We start from the raw sequence: 22,977 nt of genomic DNA, 5'->3' as shown, positions 1-22,977 counted from the left end.
TTAGTCTCTATTATACTGTCTGGCCATGGCGGTTAATTCTACAAGCCACTTTGACAGGTACTGTACAACACCTCAGCTCAATTTGTTTTACAATCTTTAGTAGTTGAACAAAAAATGCTAAAGACAAGAACTTATTTTTGAAAAACTATTTTATTTTATTTCCAACAGAACGTTTGTGATAAATAAGTAAATTGGGTGTTAAATATCTAGTGCAGTGATTCCAACTCCGCCAGGAAAAGGGATTTGTAACTTCTCAGCAACAATGGAGGTTTGGGCTAGTTTGTCATGTAGCTGGCTGGCTATTGTCTGACAGACTGGTTGTCTATCATTCAGTTAAACCTGGGGGAAAGTGACATCACACCAGGAACTAGATTGGATTTCTAAATATGTTTGTCATGACAACTAGAGGGAGAGTTTTTCAAGGGGTGTTAAATGTAACTATATTAACACAGTGGTTCTCAAAGTGGGGTCAGGGACACCCGAGTGGACCCTTTATAGCTCTGTAACTATGAGTGTTACGATGTTTCCATTTGTACATTCACACTCATGGGGGTTTTTGAAATTAAAAAAGGTTTCAGAACCACTGCACTAACTGATCTTTGTTTACTTAGATCAGTCTCAACATGGGGTCCGTGGAACCCCAGAGGTCCTTGAGGGGGTTCCAGGGGGTACCCTGCCCAGGTGAAATAAGTGATAGTTAAAACTTTACCATTAGGCCTATTTCATAATTTACAATTACAATTGGGTACAATAGGCTCTGTGCATAACTGTAGTCCAACGTTCCAGAAGGTGGCTTTGTTTTCTGTTATTTGATTTGATTATAGCTTGATTGGCTTGGCAGACGGCAGCAGATTTGAACTGGAACCACAAGGTGTCCTGTGATTCCTGTCCAAACCTGCTGAGCCGAGCCAATCAAACAAAGCTGTGGGAAAATGAGCTGGAACAGGAAATGGGGATGCCACCCTCTGGAAAGTGGAAATACTACAGTTGTGCACAGCCGATAAGAGACATTACAGCAATGGCTTTTTGATCAGAGTTGAATTGTCATGGAATTCTGTGCCAAATCATACCTAACAATACAAATCTCAGATTGGGGTCCCAGAGACTAAATACAATGGGGGTCCGTGGCCTAATGATGCATATGAAATTGGGTCTGTGAATTACATTGGACCTTTTAATAATCAGAATCTACCCCGGACTGTGGAGGTTGTAGTAAAGTGTTAAATGTTCTCCTGGTTTGCTTCTATAGGTGTCATTATCTGATGTGATGCAGCCTTCTGTCGAAATGCAATTCATAATCATAGAAAGATAGAAAAACAAGGGTTGGTGGTTTGATTTATTTCATATTTATATTTTTTTATGTACAGTAAAAACATTTAAAAAGCGATAACAAATACAGGGACATTCCCATTCTCTATTGTACAAAATGGCTCTCCTCACTTTGAGGCAACCTGAGAAAACAACACATGCTGCTTTGATTTAAACTTTTGAGTCAATGCTACAAAAACAATAGCATGTAGAGAGTAGTGCATTGCACTTATACAGTATAAACAACTACATACAAGTACAGTTCAGTCTGCTACATAATCAAGCCTTTTCTTCATCCTATGAAGAACTTTAATGCTTAAAACATAAAACACCAACTGTTCACACCCACATTGTACTAAAGGAAGAGTGATAGTATTTTAATAACGGTATGAATTGTAATTGCGTGCATATTCACAGTTGCTACAAGAGAAATCACCGGATAATATATTTAGTTGTAGTCTTTAGATTCTGAATTACGTAGTACTCAGTTTTCAGAATGTTCTCCACAAATGCAAGCGAGCAAGATTTGAGCCCTGGCCTTTGAACTCCAGTCTCTTCGGAATTAGTAGGCGAACTGACTCTGGCCGGCCCTGTACCTCTGAATGAGTGTGATCAGTTGCGACATGTCTACGACATGGGGGTACAAGGCCATGATGTGGTCTACCACATTCTGAGGAAAGAGGGTGCCGAGTTGGCTCCTCAGGTTCTTTCTCTGTTCACTGTTGGGGGTCTGGCCCTTGGTCAACCCTACGTCACAGGGACCGCCCTGCCCCCAGTGGTCCTCCGGCAAGCTGTGACTCTGTCTCTTTGTGATGAGAGACTGGAAGTGCTGGTTATCGGGGGAAATTGCGTGATTTTCGCTGTTGTGTGGATGCAGAGACGGGCAGGAACCCCTGGGTGGATGCTGGACAAACCTGGGGCTATGGGTGTGCTGGTGGCCGTACCTACACTGGCCACACACAGAGTGGTGGTCGCAAGTGTGGGAGTGGTGGTCACAGCCGTTCTGGAGGGCTCTCTGTGGGGTGTAGTAACTGTCTGTGGAGGGGTATCCACCCTGTCTCTGTGTGTTACTACCATAGGTTCCGGAGGGGAAGTGGTTCTCGCTGCCCACCCCACTGCTGTAACCGTAGGAGGACAGTCTCTCTGTGCTTCTGGTGGCGTCCTGGATGTGCATCCTGGACAGGTAGCTGTCCAGGGAGCCGAAGGCCTCGTCGACATCCGGACTGGGACACCGACGGTAGCCGGGGTTCCACGGTGTGGCCGGACTACCGGTGTCTCTCGGACAGACAAACTGCTCGATGGGCGAGGCCCTGTGTGACTGGTCATCTTTACCCAGCGGGGGTGGAGTGGGATTGGACGAGAGGTACGTGTGTGGATGAGTAACGGTGCGCTCTACGTCATGGTAGGGTGCCGGGCTGATGCGCGCGTCCTGGTCGACACCCTGACCCGGCACTATAGTCGAGGTGAAGTTCGCTCTGTCTGCTGCAGGCCTGCTCATCGCTCGCAGCTCATCTGCCACAGACAGCTGTGATTGGTTAGTACGCTCTGGATGGTAGAACTTGCATTTCACTCCATAAGTACACTTCTTTCCTGGAATTAGATAAATACAATAGGGGGGGTATTTATAGCTTTTTTAAAAATAGGCCACACAGATATATTACCCTGTGTCTCTTTTAAGAGACTGTCAACACGGATGCGACGTGCGTGTCTCTTGACACACGCTGCTGTCTACCGTACGGTAAACACACTTGGCTTAGCAAATAAATTAGGTCTGGCCTGCAGTCTTCTTTTTGTTCCTAGGTACACAAACAGATGCTTATTAGGGCTCTTTGTGGGCCATTTACCGGACTAAATTCCATTCCCGGGCTTGCCGTTTGGCGCTCAAAGCTGTTATTGTCACAGGTGTTGATAAAAAAGGCTTGTGTTTGTGAGTGGGCCACTACCGTGCTGGAGAGCTCTCTAAGAACTAGTGACTGACTGACTGACAGGCAGCCACATGAATCATCAACTGATCTAATCTTTTTGACAGGTGGGTTGGCCTCTATGAACTGCATGTGCCCTAGCATGCACATCTGTCTAGGGCTGCTACTATCCATTATTTTCAACTATCGATTACGTTTTCGATTCTGATTTTTTCCCCTCCCCCTGCATTTAGGTGCAACCTGTTGTAATTGTAGTTACAATAACTGACAAGCTTGTAGATCAACTATTTTAAGTATTTCGGAACGTTTTTAAAAATGTCAAACTATAATTAATAACATAGGGATTGATTACTAATCGATTATTTTATGAAACAGTTATTAGTTCTATTAACTGCTGCACCCCTACATCTGTCCAACTATTTGTTAGTAGTGGCTACATAATGGAGGAGGACAGTGACCACCAGTGACACCTACTGGTGAGTTAATGATGGAGAACACCTTCATTCACTCTCCCACTGATAAATGGAAAATAGTTTTTCCAACGATGGTAATTTTTGGCAAATTAACCTAATAAGCTAGCATAATAAATTAGATAACATGTATTACGTACTGTATCACACTTCATGCAGTGTAAAATTACTTGAGTATAATATAACTGTTATGGTGTATCTCAAACCATTGGTCATATTTTGTTTCCTCACAGAGCTTGGTAAGCAGCCAACATCAAGGGGCTTGTTTATTTGTTTTCAATATTTCATGTTGAAACCTGAATGGCGACTCTTCCTGTATGTACCTGCAAAATGCCTCCTAGCTGGCTGTTGTTGATTCTGTTGAATGAGCCTACCAGTAAATTCCCTGGGCGTGTAATACAAGGAAATGTAATTCGATGAAAGTTGGATTGTGTGTGTGTGCATGCGTGCACGTGCCTGTGCATGTGAGAAGCAGTGGTGGAAAGTAACTAGTACTCAAGTGCTGTACTTAAGAACAATTCTGAGGTAATGTTACTCACAACGTACGTGTTGTGAGCTTATAGATCTGCTAAGATTATTTTACACATTTTGAAAACTCGTGAAATTGGACATTCTGCTTAATGAGTACATTTACTTTTGGTACTTTTAAGTATATTTTGATCCCAATACTTTTGTGGTATTGGTACTTTTAATTAAGTAATAAATGTGAGTATTACTGGTGAGAAGTGTCAACCAACCATAAGGACAGTGTTGCTGCTTGTTGTCCACAGACCAGGGTTTGTTACGCAGGAAGTCGTCAATTGTGGGACCGTTTCGACCCAGAGGATCGTCTGGGGGCATGAACCTGAACAAGACAAAGACAACAGGGTAAGAGAAGCCGGTGACATAACCACTTTAAACATGGCGTCCATAATTTGGGCCTTGTGACCTTGTAGATTGGCTATTTTCACTATCTGTCTTACAATGAAGTATAGGGCTTAGCCTTAAAGGGATAGTTCACCCCCAAAATGACCTTTTTTCAATTGATTAGTCACCCCATGGAGACTTGAAATTCATGGATATTTATTTGTTTTTGTCGCATTCCTAAGCCAATAATTTGATGACCGGCAACGGTTCCCGTAGGAGACACAAAGAGTCTCCTTTGTATCTCCTACCAGAACCACTGCCTACCGGTCCGCTGGTCATCAAATTATTGGCATAGGAATGCGACATTCCTAAGGGATAGTTTTTAGGTGAACTATCCCTTTAAGTGTTTAAGTTAGAAGATGTGCAATATATGACTGATGATGAAGAAAAAACAGATGTTTAAAATGCTCTCTAGTTTATATTGAGCACAGTAGGCTGCATGAGGGTGTAGCTCATAATTACATCAAAAGACCAGTTTTCTACTACCTGCCCTCCCCCCACCACCCAGTTTCCCTTCTTCTGTCTTAGTTCCTTTTAACGTCTAACTCTTTGACAAGAAAACATTAAGGATGAATTAATGTCATAACAGCTCAGGCTACTTAACCATTTCTTCGTAAAAGACAATACTCAGGTGAATGTATTTGTTATTTAAGTTATTATCATTATTATTATTACAATGGGGAACGACAGGAGGATCGGACATGGTTTGGATGATGCCTATACAAAGTCTGTGAGCCAGAAAGCCCTGCCCTCCACATGTCATGGTACGTACATAACTAAGTATAGTATATGGTAAATATACCTACAGTATAAGCCTTCTGAGGCACTTGGACACTAGCATGATGGGGCACCCATCACAAAGAACTGTTTTCAAACAAATACTAGAAACTGTCACGACTGTGCTGCTTCTACCTGTCCAGCAGATGTCACTCTCCCCTCATGACCCCCCCCCCTCATATCGTGTGTGTGCGTGCGTGCGAGCGAGAGATAATTCTGTGTGTCCTGTTCCTGTATTCAACTTGTTTTATCCCTTCATAAATCAATACAGTAGCCTACATAATGCATATTAACAGTGGTTACTCAAATTTATCAGTGGTTCTCAAAGTGGGGTCCTGCCCTGGGTCCCCCAGGGCTCCTTGAGGGGGTTCCAGGGGGTCCCCAGCTAAATGAGTTAATATAGCATCAAAATCTGCTGTTTTTGAAAGATTTTGAACAATTGTGGACAAATCTTGAGGGTTTGCAGCCAAATACAGCTTGTGCATTAGGCAAGGGTTCTCAACCTGTGGGTCAGGATCCCCAGGGGGGTCCCCACATGATTTTGGGGGTGTCCCCAGATGACAGTGAAGTGATCATTTAAGGACTTAAAGACCTTTTTAATAACTTTAAAAAAAAAAGACCTTTACTGCATCAGAAGTAATCAACAAACTATACAATAAAACCTGGTCAAACATTGGCCAAATTGTCAATTAATATAAGAACGAGGTAGAAATTGTGAACATATTTTCACAATCAGTGGAACCGAGTCAAACTAATGTAATGCCTCAACTCCTACATTCCAAGTGCTTGTCAGGCCCCAGATTAGTCAGGCCCTGACAAGTTCCCCAGTTCAAATATAATTATTTTGGGGGTTCCCCAGTTCAAACATATGATTATTATGGGGGGCCCCCAGTTCAAATATGATTATTTTGGGGGGTCTCGGCCTGAAACGGTTGAGAACCACTGCATTAGGCTACATAATAAGATGTGCATCCAGCGGTGGGTCTTACTTGTCATTGGCAAAGGTGTACATGAGCAGCCTCTCCTCTATGAACTTCTTCCACTGCGGGCTCTCTGTCTGCAGGTCGCGGTAGTTGTCGTTGGACACGATGATGCCGTCCAGGTCAAAGGCCAGCTTAACGATATAGCGGTCGTCGTAACACACCACCCTCCTCCCGTTGACGCAGCGTGACGGCGTGTACACCAGGATTTTCCTTCTCTCCAGCTCATGGAGAACGTGTTGGTCTGCACACAGCACATTGCACAGTTAGAAGTTTATCCCAAGACCTGACCTGAGGCCGATTCTACAACTTTCTTCTAAATCAGTAGTTCTCAGTACACTTGTTGGTAATTCTAAATTATAAAAAAAAAAAATCAAACACTTTAAAGATTTTTAAAAAATGTTAAAAAATAACAGATGTACAAGCTTGCAGCGTGGCACGAAGTGACGCGCTGTGAGCTTGACTTGTAGATCTGCTATTTTTGAATAGCCAACGAATAGCCCAAAAAATCTAAAATGACAGATACTTTCCCGTTTCCCGTTATTTGCTTTTTTGCACAAAAATAAGCTAAAAGTAGAATACACAGTGCCGTTCAATATTGTTCATGGTGCTATGAAATTATTCATTCACAATAGACAATTCTTCAGATGCTTAAACCATATATAGGCCTACTGTCATACAGTATGCCAAGGTCATTACCAAATTGAGAAAATAGGCAATTTAAGTTGTGAGCTTGTAGAGCTGATATTGCTTGAAAATACCCAGAATAGCCTATGGGGATGCCAGGTTGAAAGTGGTTTAAACAGCTTTGTTTACCATGTGAACAATGAACCGTGTTTTAGTATGGTTCCACTTCCCTGTTCCATGATCACTATGAAAGGGAGGTGGATGAAGTTGTCAAACAATTGAGACATGGTTTAAGATAACATTTATTACACCATGGAGATGACACTGTACCGTAACCATTGTTTGACCATGTATGAGAACAGCATAGTACTGATAGTAGGTACTGCACTGTACCATCATCATGACCGTACAGAAATATACTGTTTCTCAATGTGGTGTCCAAAAGAACCATTTTGGGCCTGTGACTCTGGGAGTTTAATAAGCACTGAGGATTTTACATTGTAGATTGGAGTCCAAGAGAATAAGATATCTAAAAAAAATGGCATCAAATGGGGGATTGTGGCCTAATGTGTATCAAATTGGGTGTCCTTAAAAATAAAAAAAGGTTGAGCATCACTGCAGTAGAAGTAAAACAAAACATCAGTGGCTAATGCACTGGCACCGAATAGGCACAGTGAACAGTTTGGAAGATTCCAGTAGCCATGTTTTTGATATGTGGCAGCAAAGATGAAACGGGCACAGTGTCGGGGAGTGACACGCAGCAAACGTCCACTGGGCCTGGGAATCACTGTCAGTCGGCATCAGAGCCGACATGTGGTTCGTGCCTTAACCCAGTGGTTCTTAAACCTTTTCATGTGAAGGACCCCCAAATTGACACTTATTAGCTCGCAGACCCCCATTTGAAAAGATAAGCCAGGGACCCCATAAGAGAAGATTTTTACGGCTCTCTAGCAGTGATTCTCAACCATTTTAATTTCAAGGACCCCCAGTTTGACATGCATTAGGCTACGGACCCCCATATAATGGCATTTATATCTCTGGGACCCCAATTCATATTGTAAAATCAATGTTATTTTAACTCTGAGAGTGTACAAATGGAACCAAATGGACCCGTTAGGGTGTACACTCTCAGAGTTACAGACCCATAAGGGTCCATTTGGTTCCTATCCATCATTTAGCTGGGGACCCCCTGGAACCCCCTCAAGTACCCCTGGGGGTCCCCGGACCCCACTTTGAGAACCGCTGCCTTAAACACTCTGCCATCGGCACCCCTTGATTCCTAATTGTTTTACTGGGCAGGCATCCGCCCTGACACGGGCAGTGCAACAGGTGGTCTTCTCACCTGTGATCGGGGCTTCGGGTCGAGGCTGCTCCTTCCTCCACAGGGGTACGAAAACGGTGACGTCACGGACCCCTTTATCCCAGAACCACTTGACCGCCAGCTGCAGACCCTTGCAGGAAAACACTTTCTTGTCGCCATGGCTGCAAAACATGGAACGATTCATTCAGGTTCCTTTTTTCAGTTTCTTTCTGCAACTCTCACACCTCTTCTCCCTTTGCCAGGAAACAGGCCACGGTGTCAGTGTTGCCATGTCCCCTTATTATAAGTGACTTTGGGCTTGTTTCTTCTAGGAAGTCGCTTGTAAATATTGGTGGTTGCAGGGTTTTTTGGGCTTGTTTCCAAGGTGTAGTTGTAAAAATCCACATACTTTTGCTGAAAACGTGTTTTTTGTTGAAAATAGCCGATCTACAAGCTCACAAGGCGTCGTGGTGCGACGCGTTGTGAGCTTATTTTTTCAAATAGCCGATGTGATGTACAGTATATGTTTAAATTGGTTAAACTGATCTTGATAGTCGCTTCTTTTGGGATTGGTTTCATAGACTTGGTTTCTTGTTTCTCTCACAAAATATGGCAACACTGCGTGTTGCATATGTTGAAAGATGTTCTCCTCCCAAGCGGTTTTGCAAAAGCACTGCAAAGCAGTGGTGGACAAAGTACTGTATTGTAGAACATTTCTAAATTTGTACCTTCTGCTATTTTCACTCTATTTGAAATGGGGCTTAAGTGATTCATTCATAATGAGAGACACATAATGTGAGACATTGGCTTCGCCACTGTCTTCATATGCAATGATCAATGCCTGTGTGCAAGTTAAGATAAATGGGTCAACCCACTGAGGAGAAAAATGCGGATCAGACAGAATGACGGACAGAGATTTCTTAAATTTGTAGTAGGATTTTTTTGTAAGTTTGGGTCCCAAAAGTCCCTTCCTAGAAATGTAGTGGAGTCAAAAGGACAATAATTAATGTTGTAATGTAGCGAAGGTCATAAGCTTGCAAAAGAACCAAATACTCCACAAATGCACTTAAGTACAGTACTGTACTCAAGTAAATAGGCCTACCGCTGCAACGTGACTGCTTAACGAGCGCCGTAAGCACCTCAAGGCAACACTGAGTGATGCCTAGCTAAGTTCATATGACCCTGTACTGGAAAAACAGGATATAAAAGGTAAATACATGTTTGGGTCCATTTCACACCCTCACATGAACATCAGGGGTTTACTGAGTTGTTTACCTCTAGTCTAAGAGTTCACACAGATGGACATTAAATGTACTGTATGTCATGATTATTCTATCATTAACATTTTCGATCGAATAATCGAGAAGACCTTTTTCTTTGTGTGTGCAAAAATCTAGAAAATAGAAAATCTGCAAGCTCACAACGTATCACATCGCGTTGTGAGCTTGCAGATCGGCTATTTTCACTATTTTGAAATGTTTAAAAAATACAAAAAAGGAATGATTTTGGACATAGAAGGTTTCCAGCAACGATAGGATATATGTCCTATCTCTCAGAGGAAATAGATTGGCCTATCAGAGACAGTAAACAGACTACGGGGGATTCCCCCTCATGCTGCCACCAGGAAGTGGTTGCACGACTGCTTTGCATACAACGGGTACAGAAGATAAGACCTATAGCTGAAGGAACAAAATAGCTGGGGCTCTCAAGTATAGCAGGTGCACAGGCAGCAAAAGTTATGCACTCTCCACATGGAATGTGATTTAAAAAAAGACACAATCTTTGCATGCATACTTGCCTCCATGCTAAAAGACACCCCATGCATACTGTAGCCTATATGTATTATGTGAGGAAGTAAATGATGTGTCTTGTGGGGAAGTAATGACTGGATGAACCGATACTGAGAAACTGCCAGGTTGGATGTGAGGTTTTGCAGCTGTGCACAACATCACGTTTTGCAGTTTATACGTTTTCCCGCCCCTTTTTTTTAGGTTTCCTTGTTGTGTTTTCACCCAGTCTGGTGTGGAATCGTGTCATCTAAACAGTTTTAAATTGTTGATGAGTGAATTGCTTTAATCGAGACAAAGAGTTTTCTTGCTGCCTTTCCCCACAGGGCTCATTTCCAGTGCCTGAGATTTCATTTCGTGGAAAATGTGGTTGCTATGTCTGAGGAATGGCAACAGTAAAAACACCTTTGTCCTCTCCCTCTAGAGTTCTTTCTCTTTCTCTTTCACTCTCAATCTATTTACAGGAGATAAGGGAATATAATACTGGGTGTATCTGGCACAACTTATTTTTGTTCTCTGTATCAACTGCCAGTTCTTATTTATAGATACACATTTCCTCATATTTTCTAAGGTTTTCTTTTCAAATCTTAAGCGACAGCTTCATGCACGTATGATTTTAGATCAGTCTTGGCTAAGGTGGCACCCACAATGGTACTGCAGGAATTTATAGCTGTCCTCATTGGGAGTCATTCTAACAGCTCTAAAAGTGCCTTAAAGAACACCCTCATGCACCTCAAAATACCTGTCACGAGTCATGGGAGTCTTCACTTCTCCATATTTAAAATGAAATATAGGCTTGAATCAGGGTTTCACTTCCCATTTCATTTAAGAGGAAGTATAAGGTGATGTGGTTTGCAAACACCAAGTCTGAATTACAATGGAGGCGCTGGTAGGCAATTATAATCACTAAGACAGGACAAACTTAAATGAATTCAAAACAGTGTACAGTACCATAACGTTTTTTGCCTTTACACATTTTGTGCATGAGGAGACACAACCTTATAACTTATCAGTCAATTCTACACTGGTTACCTATGTGACATCCCTGTCGTGTAGATTAGAACAGCATCTCTCTGAAAATTAAACATTTAAACAACTGATAGAACTTAGGAAGAACCAGATAGGATATTGCCTATTCTTAATTAGCACCACTACCATGTATTTTGAAATTGTAAGATACTGTATGTTATTGTGAGATACACAGCATGACGTTTGGCATATGGAACCTCTTCTACATACTGAGAGTAGACGATTTCAGCAGTCAGTTACCATCAATCCAAAACAAACAAATAAACAATGGCCAAAGTTTAGAGAGAAGGATGCCATTGGATTACATCATGAATTATACAAATACTTAAGATGATATTGGCGGTACTAGCAAAGGTCACTCACCTCATGGCCACATTGCTCCCATCAATGACCACTGGCTTGAAGCCAGCACTAGAGTCTCTGTCTGCAGCTGGATCAGGCTTGGATGGGGAGTGTTTAGGACTGGAGTTTGTGCTGGTCAGGGGGAGACTGCAGCCTCGTGGGACCAACTTGGGGCTGGGATGGGAGCCGATGGACGATGCACTTTTGTTGCTAGACCTGTGGCCAGTCTTTATCAGCTCCTCCAGGATGTCGTTGGTCTGCGCGTCATGGTTGAGGCTCTCCAGCACACGCAGGATGTCGGCGTGGGAATAGCCCAGCTTTGTGAAGCGCTCCACCTTGCTGTGCTGGTGGTCCATGTTGTGTCGGACAGAGTCTCTTGGGTGCGTAGGTGATTCCTCCTCACTCTCCTCTCAAGATTTGTTGTTCAGGGAATCCCTCTCTCCGCCTTATTTTATCACCGTCGCCACGGCAACCGCTTCTGTTTTGGAACAGTTGACATGTGTCAAAAGAGGGCGTAGATAATACATACACACACACAGCATCCTCTTGCTATTGTAAACACAGGAAACAAGTGGTGGTGTCACTAGGGGTTTCGTACCACTGGGCTGTGGTACGAAAACCACACGCAGCAGTGCCGTCACAAGTCACAACGTCATGCCTGCAAACGCATGCACAGACACATGCCGACGTCATATTGCACAAGAAAGCCCCCTTCACATGCATAGAGGAAGTACGGGGTCGACGTAAAGCCCTGGTCTAATTTTAACTAAAATGTCACTGGGGTCAGTTGCCATAACAAGCATGAATGGAATCAATGCATATGTTTTCCTCTTTTGAACCAAGTGTTGTGTTTTGCCAACAGGGTGACAATGTCACACTGTTCCACAAACATCTTATTGTATCTGGAAATCCCCTTGCATTTGCAGCCAAAGAGAGATAGTGTTCTAAGAATTATGTCTTCATGACCCAGCCCAGACGTTTACCCCCATGAACATTGACATGGGCCTATGATAACCTGTTATTGCATGCCTGAAACAGTAACAGGTGCGTTATCACGCTTTTCAGTCCGCAAACACGACAGCACTAAATGGAACAGAACGAAGATGAAACCTCTTCTTCATTTGAATGCACAAACCTGAAACCAAAACAACTGTTTCCTTGTTTCGACCTTTGCTTGATACTTACTTGATTATTTGTTCAGTCATACCGTTCACGCAGACATCCCGGCCACGCAGTATAGATAGATATGCTAGGATTGCCTTTGATATGTTGACTACACTCTTAATGTATGAGGAAGAAAGTAGCATGCATGATAAACACGTTCTCAAAGGGCAAAACTATTAGACAATTCTTAGAAACACAGTCAGGTCTGATTAGTTCTCATGGGAAACAGCAATAACTTAACTGAATGTCATGCCTTCAAAGGAACTAGTAGTGCATACAATTAAAGTGGATTTAGTTTTGGCAAAGGCGTTCTCCTCCCTACACAAGACTCAGCCTTGCACAGGCTTGCTAAAACCTGCAGCAAACCACATCCTTCATGATTGTGTTTCTTAAAGCCGAGTTCATGTGCAGCGCTTCCACCCAAGACCCAAATTTCATGAACACAAAGAGAAAGATTATCTCTGGTCGCTTGTTGTAAACTATAAGTCACATTCCATGGACACTGTTCTCTCAGTAATCTGTATGCACATCAGATCACAACATGACATGACAGCCTGTCTCTCTAGATAAACGGTTCATTTCATTTCGGTTCAAGTCATTCATTTCTCGAAGGCATTCATTTCTGGTCACCCAGGTCTAAATTAGTTCTGATTGAGACATCTAGAATGCAAACTGGAGATACTGTTAAGGTTCCCAGGACTGACATTGTCAACTACTACTGTGGATAACACATGACAAAACCCTTATCAAGACAAACTACATGCAACTACTGTCTGAGTATATAATCGCACAACCAAAAAAATAGCCTTTGTTTCTGCACAGACAGAACCCAATGCTGTATATCAGATGACCGCTGGTACAGTTTTCGGTTCTCCTTGTACCGGTACTTACTTTGAACGAGCAGTAACTCGGGAGCGTTAGTCTTGGTAAATGCCTCTCGCTGTGTGCTGTACCCTCGGCTGTCACTCCGACCGGCAGATGGGAGTGTATGAAGTCTCTGCTGTTTCTCAGTCAGCCTCCCTTGGCAGAGAAAACCAGCCTGTGTGCAGCCAGCGTCTCTTATTATTACTCATAAGAGGAAGTGAGTGCTTGCTTTTGAGAAAGGTTTGCGCAGGCAAGGAAGAGAGAAAGCTATGCGAACTGTAATTTACTTCCTCCTTAGGAACTGCAGCAGCTGCATACACCTAAAGTTTATATGGGAGCCCAGAGGGGTTTTGTGCTGTTGCCCTACTCCCCTTGCTCTTCCTGGTGTGAAATTACAGTGTTGCACCTTACAGTTATAGATTTGGTTTAGCTCAGTTATTTGCACACTGATAAAACACAGAGCCATAGTGATAGTTACTGTGGGATAAAAAAAATAACCTTGACAAGTTTGTATTTTATGCAAGTCAGATTATAAACCTCATCAAGGCCAATAGCTCACAACAAGAAGCTAAAATATACCAGTGTAAAAAAAAATCCAGATTACAGGGAAAAAACAGACAAAGTAATTTTTTCAATATGTGATAAAACTGAATTGTTTTCAGTATAGTAGAGAACTTCGTGACTTTTTGGCAAGGTTCCCTTGCCAGAAATGATACTGGACAGTAAATTACCTATTAATGTGTTGTGTATGCTTACAAAAAACACTTTTTGGAATAATTTGTATTTAGATGAACATTCTATAATCGTATTTTATGCAATCTTATGTAATCTTATTTAATCTTATGTAATCTTATGTAATCGAAGCAGAGAGTTACAGGTATGCAGCACCGATGTCCCGAGGATGTAGGTCAAGTGTTTCCATAGGATAGGATAGAACGTTATTGATCCTCTGGGGGGAAATTCAATGCAATAATTCAATAACAACATACAATGATGACATAACTAACACAGCACACAGTGCAGTGCAGCATCAAAACTGGAATAAAACGTGTTTTTGTTCACCCTGCTTGTGTATTAAAAAGCAGGGTGAATTCTACAGCCCGGTGGCTGTTGGCACAAAGGGAACAGTGTCTCCTGGGAGGGATTAAGTCAGACACTCATCTTCAGTGACCTCATTACCTCATTACAGAGGATCGCCTCAAGTTCATTGCCTCTCCACAACTGTCTCTAAGGTGTCAGTGGCCACCCCTATGACCGAGCTGGCCTTTTTCACCTGCTTTTAGCATCTCCAGTCCTGACGTGTGCCCCCAGGGTTCGGATTTTTAAAGAAATCAGAGGAGAAGGGGGGCCTGTATGAAGCCCTGTATCGCGGTGTTGTGAACTTGTAGATCTGCTATTTTAGCATTTTTTTTACACCAGGGTTAATGTGGTTAACACATTACTATCTGATTACTGTCTGTTACTGACCTATCTGATTCCTCACGGATTATTTTTATTTTTAACTACTGTATGCCTATGCAGGCCTCCTACTGGAATGGGGAAGGTCGTCTAAATTTCCCTCCTCGGAACCTTCCCTCCCCGAAACTGAGTGACTAGAAGAATATTTGCTTTTGATGTTGCAAGACAGCTTTGGCGAAGATGTAGGATGGATTAGGCTTGGTTATCTTTGTTCAAGAAAAGTCTGGCATGTATCAGCAGTTATTTCCTTATTTGCACAATTTGTTAAGTTCTTCACTCTTGTATTCTGGGCAACAGAGGCAATCTGTTGCATTGTTCTGAACCACTGAGGAAGTTATTTTGCTCGAAGGGGCTTCATATTGGACAGGGTTCGATTTAATGGGGGGGGGGAGCCTCTGCTTTTGAAGACTAGAATAGCTCAAAACAAAACAGAATGCAGTTCACAAGTATGAGGCTCGGCATATTAATTGATCATTGATTTGATTGATATGCTGCATGGCATTAGTGTAAAGTGATATTTTCTCAAACGTAATTCAGCTAATCAAAGAGGAACTGTGATCATAATACAGCACTGTTTGAGAAACTAGTTGAAAACTGTACAGCCATAAGTTTTAAACTATCAGTCCAAAGTGAGAACAGCAAATGTACTTGATTAAAACTATATAGTTTTGATCATCTGAAACTAAGAAATTAATATATGTGAAAATTAGGGTTGTCCGATATTGGCTTTTTTACCGATAACCGATATACCGATATTGTCCAACTCTTAATTACCGATACCGATATATGCGGGGATTATTGTGATTAGGGTAAGCTCAAATTTCATATCACACACACCATATACAGTAAGAACTCCTGTAACTTATTTATAAAGCAAAAAAAAAAAAAAAAAAAAAAAAATTTCAAAAACCGATACCGATATTTTCCCGATATCAATTTTTATGCTAATATCGGCCGATAATATCGGGAGGCCGATAATATCGGACATCCCTAGTGAAAATGACATTACATTACTTATAAAAAACGAAACATCTTTCTGTTCACTTTCAATGAAAGTGTAAATCCTCTGGGTGCAGTGTAAAAATGTTCCAACAGATGGTTTTAAATAATAACCTAAATCTCAGATCATCAGTGGGTGTATCTGTGTATTCAGTCATTCTGTCAGGGGGAGAGGTGTTTGCTGTGGATTTTCATCTTTTGACCTGTCACCATTCCTTTCAATGTCAAATATGACCTCAAACATCTCATTTGTGATAAAAGGAGTGGCTGAAAGTTTGAATCTTGATTTTTGATCTTTGAAAGGCGAGGAGCACGCAGGGAGGCCACCTCCCTCCTCACGCTCTCTTTTAGCTCCAGTAGGAGAGGGAGGAAGCCCACCTCCAGAGGGAGAAGCTTACATACCAAGCAAGGTGATTCTTTATTTGTTTACCCTAAGCATTAGATGTGTTGCTATTTATGTAAATTGTTTGTGACTTTCAATTAACTTTAGTATTCTTTTTTTTTCATGTGCCTAATGGTGGTCTTGAACCCCAAACCTTGTGCTTACAAACCACTGACAAGGGTCTCATGCCACAGAAGCATGTTGGTCGATGGAATTGAACCTGCAACCATTCTGTTTATAAGGCAGTGTCTTACTGTATCTCTTGCTCCACAGTCCACATAACAGAGACATTGCAGATATTGGTGACAACTAATTACTTAGCCTCATAGGATTTTGACCTACTTGCCATCTCAGCTAGCAGTTAAAGAAACCATTATGTAAGTTTAGAGTTGAGTTACACGCAGGAAATGACTGTTTCATTGAATACCCAACCCATTGTTATATTGGTGAGAGTGAAAGAAGCAAGTAATGAAGAACTTAAAAACGAGCCTACTCATCTCGACTCACCATGACTCCTCACCTACAAAAACAATATTTTGAGCTTTTTACAGGCTTGTTAAGTAATTCCACTGCAAGTGTAAATTATTGTAGTGGGTGTCAATTTATTACTGATTGGAGCTGTCTATTATCTACTCGACCGATACAAATTCATTGTGCTGCTAAATCATGTGCAGATAGGCAAAAGAAAGTATTAATTCATTAATGTGGGTGGGCCCGCTGTGCCCACCCACATTATGCCAGGCATAGCTAATAATTAATTCCTGGCTATACATCATCTGTAAGAATTAGGTTCACATAACGATTGTCTTTACTTGGGAGAAGGAAAAACAAATTGTGTTTGTTTTAAGTGATAACAGTGACTCATTGCGTGGTTGCACAATGCACGTGTGCCTGAGTAGACAGAACAGTTTGTAGAGGGACAGGGAAGTGGTGGAAAGAAACACAATGATGTGACAAGTCTGGCAACAATGATTTTAATTTAGATATAGAAGCACAGTGTCGTTGCATGTAAACAACATGCAGCTTAGCTCATAGGGCAATCTGGACATTACATACAATATATCTGTGGATACAAGTCTGTTATATTCATAGTACTTAGGAGAAAGTAAACGAGAGGCTCTCTTCCCATTCTCAACAATTGCTGATTGCAGATCTACTGTACAAGCTTGCAACATGTGTTGTGATTTCATAGTTCTCTAAATCCTATGGAGTTAAGTATTTAATTGTCACCATTATCTTCAATGCCTCTGTGGTGTAGGAGAAGAATCAATCACTGTTACGGAAATTCAAGGTTGTTGGTTCAAATCCATCCACCATGCAGAAAGTGCACACACAAACACACCCACAACCCCCCCCCCCCCACACACACACACACACACTCACTCACTCACTCACTCACTCTCATGTCTATAATGGTCAGTATCATGACAGTACCACGGTCAGTATCATGTCATTGCGTTCCATTTCAAAGTTGTGTGGTTCCACTTCAAAAATGTTGCGCAAAACACACTTTTTACTACTACTCCTTACCGATTTTGTCCAAACCTCACCCAAATTGGTACACCATATCTCTGTAGTCATGTGATCAAGATGTAGGCCTATCTGTCAGATGTTTTGGACTCCATTCCGATTCACTATGACTGGCTTTCAAAGTTTGCGGGAGGGACCCATTTTGCACGAAATGCCACAAGCACCATCGGACCGATCGGCGAGAAACTTTGAACGCATACTCCCAGTAGGCAAGATTTTGTCTAAACGTCATGCAAATTGGTAGGCTACACATTATCTCTGTAGTCATGTGATCAAGACGGATCTTTCTGATTTTTCATATTCCATCCCGATTGGCTAAGATTGGCTTTCAAAGTTTGCAGGAGTGGCCCATTTTGAACAAAATGCCTCAAATACTGAATGCAGTGTCTGATTGCTGTGAAACTTAACTCTACTTGACTAGGCCCAGGAAGAAATGCCCCCCTAAATGTTTTAAATCGACCTCACAGCGGCACTATAACAGGTCGTTTCACATTTTGTCTTATAGCTTGAACCGTAGGTCATACAATCAAAATAATTTTCCCCTTGGATTCCTTGGATTATTACGCAACTCCCTACATAATAGCTTATTGTGGGCCAACTTTGCTGGCCCACAATAAGCTACGTGGCCTGGCGGAGACCTGTGGTCCGAGGAGTACATTTTCTAGTTACATTATAAGTTGCTATAGCCAATCTACTATACAAACTCACGTCACACAGGCACCACGATGTGTAGATCTGCTACTTTTTTAAAATTTGATATGTGAAAACATTTTTAAATAAAAAGGTTTTTGTTTAGTTGTATATATTGCAGTAATAATGTGTGGTTGTCACAAAATCCCAGCTGCACTGCTGTGTGACTATACAGTACAAACTCTGCTCACAGGTTATTGCTTTAGATAAGAGCTAAATCTTTGTCCATTTACCTAGTTAAATTAAGGTTATAAAGGGAAGTTTGTGCCTCTAGAACCACATTGCTGGCCTATGCAGTGGTTCTCAATCTTGTTCATGTCAAGGACCCCCAAATTGATATGTATTTGGCCACGGACCCCCATCTGAAAAGGTATTGTGCCAGGGCCCCTCAGAAGAAAAGATTTGTGTAAAAAAATAGCAGATGTGAGCTTGTAGATCTGCTATTTTTGAATAGCCAACATATAAATGGATAAAGTGGTTAAAATGATTGTGATGCTATGTTAACTACTTTAGCTGGGGACCTCCTGGAACCCCAAGGACCCCTGGGGGTCCCCGGATCCCACTTTGAGAACCACCACTGGCCTATTGGATTGAATCCCACCAGAGCCTTTCTACTGTGCCAACCTTCCCAATGTGTGTCTAAAAAAAGAAACAAATACAAACATTGAAGGAAGGCTTTTGCCTCAAATACTCTTAGCAATATCGTGAGTGCCTTGACGTATAGTCAACAGTGCATGTTAAATAAACTACTTTTTATTGTGTATTATGCTGTTCTTTCAGTTCCTAAAACCATATCTATTTTTTTCTCCAAACATGTTCATGAATGGGGAAGATAGAGGGCACATAACAATGATGGATGATATACTGTAACCAGATGCGTGATTGTCCCATGACTTTCCTACTGGGGCAGTCTGGACTTGTTGAGATACAGTGAGAGCGTGTCAGACCATCACCTAGGCTTGGCCCATGCTCTGTATATTCCAGCAAAACAACCTGTGACTAGAGGGACAGCCTTGAGTGTGTCATGGCTAAATGTCATGTGACATTTCTATTATTGGAATAGCACAGATAGATATTAAGCCAAAGCACAAGACAATTGTCCTTTATCCCAAGTCAAGATATATGATTACACAAACCCATTAAAAACGTAAATCTTTCCTTGAGACCGATGGCTTTTGAGTATTTGTTGCGATTCTGGACACATCTTTCAAGTAACATTTTAAAATGGCTCCATGTTTTTGTTATTTCTATTTTTATAAAATATGTCATCAGTTCCTCTTTTTAATATTCATTTCCCATTTTTGCTCCGTTTTGTGAAATGTAATTTTGACAGTGGTTTTAAAAATGTTGTATGTGCTTTTTCCCTCATCTCTTAACATAGCAGAGATAGGTGGCCTGTATTATTTTTATTCTAGAGATTGCTGTTGACCTTCTGACCTATGCCACAGCTTTTTCATGTAGGTTACTGTAGGTGTTTTGACCACAAATCACGTTGCTGAAACCAAAATGTAAAAAAAGGAACACACTGGCAGTATCCTACTGTATGTTGATAGTGATTGAGCAATGTGCCCCATAACAAGACAAATATATCTCCCTGATTTACCTTAATTCAGTACTCACATATTTTACTTAAGTAAAAGTATCGATAATGCAATGTAGAAATACTCTGTTTACAAGTAAATGTACTTGAGTAAAATTACAAAATATACTTAAAGTACCAAAAGTAAAAGTACTCATTGTGCAGAATGTCCCATTTCACAAGTTCAATATGCATACAAATCTTTTGAAAATAGCAAATCTACAAGCTCACAATGAGTCCGAAATGGCGAAAGATATTTATAGGGCTGTAGTTAATGTATGTTTAGTGTGGTTAGTGCTATATAGGCCTACAACAGGTGTGCCAAATTAGGCTCAAGCCACTACTAATTGAAATGGTTAGCTGTACTGAACCTAACTCCACCCACTCCCAGCCAGAGAGTGGGGATTTTGTACAGGTAGAAAGTACTAAGTACTTCCAATTTTCCATAATTTTACTTCTACTCCACTGCAACTCCAGGGCAAATATTGTACTTTTACTCCACTATAATTTTTGAAAACTTTAGTTACTTTGTAGATTTTGATTATTATTACAATATACTTTGGCAATTTTTAAATTGCAGATCTACAAGCTCCCAACGCATCGCTTTGTGATGCGTTGGGAGCTTGTAGATCTGCTATTTTCAAAGGAATTTGTATACATTTTATACATTTGAAAACTTGTAAAATGGGACCTTCTGCATCATCAGTATTTAAAAAAAAAAAAAGGTATTTAAGTACATTTTGATGTCAGCACTTTTGTACTTTTATGCAACTAAATTTAGAATACCAAACGTGTACCTTGTAACAGACTATATCTACAATAGGGAATTGATACTTGAGTACAACTCCGGCTTTATGCTCTTTCACACCTGGAAATGATGACATTTATTTTCTGTACTTTTCCCAGACTTGCCAGACCTGTGTGAGAACACAACTGACTGACTCAGGTGCCATCACAATAGTCTTGACAGTGGAATGTTGTTTTTGTCTTTTTATCTAGTTTCACAGGAGACATTTGATACCATGTCATTAACCGAGTTGGCAAATGTATGACGGAATTCAGCTGTCATAGCAGCACCGCAAGTATGACACACACATGACCAGTGATGTAATGCAACTACACTGTAGGTACATTTACTCAAGTACTGTACTTAAGTACAATTTTGAGGAAAAACTGAAGGAGATTTAAGGTCTTGCCTGGCCATCTGCACTTGGACCGACCAGGATTTTCTATAAACATTTATAAATATGAATAAATGTAGTCAATGTGTAATGTGATCTATCCCTAGTAGTATATACATGATAATACCTATATTGCCTAATTTACCCCCATTGTAATAAGGTGTGTGTGTGTGTGTGTGTGTGTGTGTGTGTGTGTGTGTGTGTGTGTGTGTGTGCGTGCGTGCGTGCGTGCGTGTGTGTGTGTGTGTGTGTGTGTGTGTGTGTGTGTGTGTGTGTGTGTGTGTGTGTGTGTGTGTGTGTGTGTGTGTGTGTGTGTGTGTGTGTGTGTGTGTGTGTGTGTGTGTGTGTGTGTGGTGGAAAAAGTACTCAAATGTTTTACTTAAGTTAAAGTATCAATACTGCAATGTAGAAGTACTCCAATCCGTTACAAGTAAAAGTCCATAATAAAATAATTACTTGGGTAAAAGTACAAAAGTATTGGTATGAAAATGTACTTAAAGTACCAAAAGTAAAAGTACTAAAATGTTTGAAGATCTACAGCAGATCTACAAGCTCACAATGCGTCGCGATGTGATGCGTTGTGAGCTTGTAGATCGGCTATTTTCAAATAGCTATATAGGTATAAAATAGGGCTTAAGTGGTTAATGTATGTTTTATAATGTAATGATTTATATCTGCAAAGTAACTAGTGACTAAAGTTTTCAAATAATTGTTGTGGAGTAAAAAATACAATATTTGCCTCTAATAGATCAAGTGGAGTAGAAGTAAAAGTATAGACAATTGGGAAATAATCCAGTAAAGTAAAAGTACCTCAAAATTGTACTTAACTACAGTCCTTGAGTAAATGTGCTTAGTTACTTTACACCACTGTGTGCGTGTGCGTGTGTGTGTGTATAAAGTGTTCTTTCTTTGTCACCTGCTATTGCTTTCTAGAGTATTCTGGCTTTCTGATTCTTAAAACTGTGGGCTGCAGGGGAAGCCTCTGGGGGTGGTTAGGCACCCATTTTCCATCGTGACCTCTTCTGTCACCTTTAAACGTTTTTTATTTATTCATACAACTTCTACCCTCTCAGTAACCACTCGCGTACAGTAGTTCCATGCAACCCACAAAACCCGGACCCCCAGCCCACCCCCTAGTGAAAGTAAGTACTACTAACACTGCAGTAATAAGATATGGGAAAATGTGATTGTTGGATATCAGCGCTTCTTGAAATAGCTGCTAAGATTATAGATCATTAAGAATCAAATTGCGAATGATCAACCATTTTATTTAAAAACTGCAGTTATCTCTGTCCAATCATGTGGGCCAAGTAATCTGAAACAATCGGATTACAGCAGAAAATGTGATTATTCTGTCCAATAAATTTGATTTTCAAGTACCGTAGGCATTTTTGTACAAATACTTTTTTTAAACGGGGACTATTTAAGTGGGAAAACACAAGCACATGTAGTGAGATACTATATGGTAATAATGGCATGCACAAAATAGGGACACCAGGGTTAATGTGGTTAAAGAGCCACTGGAGACAAATAAGAGGATGTATCTATATTTACAACATGTGGCTGCCCTTTAGTCTACTGTCTCAAAATTGCACCCACTGAAATATACACACCTGACTTGGGTGGGTGGTGGGGAGACCCAGAGAATTCCCTTCGCACAATAGAGTGTAGAGACGCCATGC

At 41.2% G+C, this 22,977-nt stretch overlaps 1 protein-coding gene across 1 annotated transcript; it reads right to left on the bottom strand.

The window, feature by feature from the left end:
• Positions 1-1,322: 1,322 nt before the first annotated feature.
• LOC311062596 (putative ribonuclease ZC3H12D) lies at positions 1,323-13,775 on the bottom strand. The gene is made up of 6 exons (XM_084081746.1): positions 13,504-13,775; positions 11,470-11,926; positions 8,333-8,472; positions 6,373-6,607; positions 4,438-4,544; positions 1,323-2,898 (listed from the first exon to the last, which is right to left on the bottom strand). The coding sequence occupies exons 2-6, from the start codon at positions 11,802-11,804 to the stop codon at positions 1,871-1,873; spliced, it is 1,845 nt and encodes a 614-aa protein (XP_083937872.1). The 5' UTR covers positions 11,805-11,926; positions 13,504-13,775; the 3' UTR covers positions 1,323-1,870.
• Positions 13,776-22,977: the final 9,202 nt, after the last annotated feature.

The sequence above is a fragment of the Gymnoscopelus microlampas genome, assembly GCF_963454915.1.
Source record: "Gymnoscopelus microlampas genome assembly, chromosome: 16".
NCBI classification, from domain to species: Eukaryota; Metazoa; Chordata; class Actinopteri; order Myctophiformes; family Myctophidae; genus Gymnoscopelus; species Gymnoscopelus microlampas.
This window is presented reverse-complemented; position numbering and strand designations above follow the sequence as displayed.

Coding starts and splice junctions, on each gene's coding strand:
- LOC311062596 (XM_084081746.1), bottom strand. CDS start 11,804: ATGGACCACCAGCACAGCAAGGTGGAGCGCTTCACAAAGCTGGGCTAT. Junction 4,545..6,372: donor TACACCTTTGCCAATGACAA/GTAAGACCCACC, acceptor TGTCTTGTTCAG/GTTCATGCCCCCAGACGATC. Junction 2,899..4,437: donor GCAGCAACACTGTCCTTATG/GTTGGTTGACAC, acceptor ATCTAATTCCAG/GAAAGAAGTGTACTTATGGA.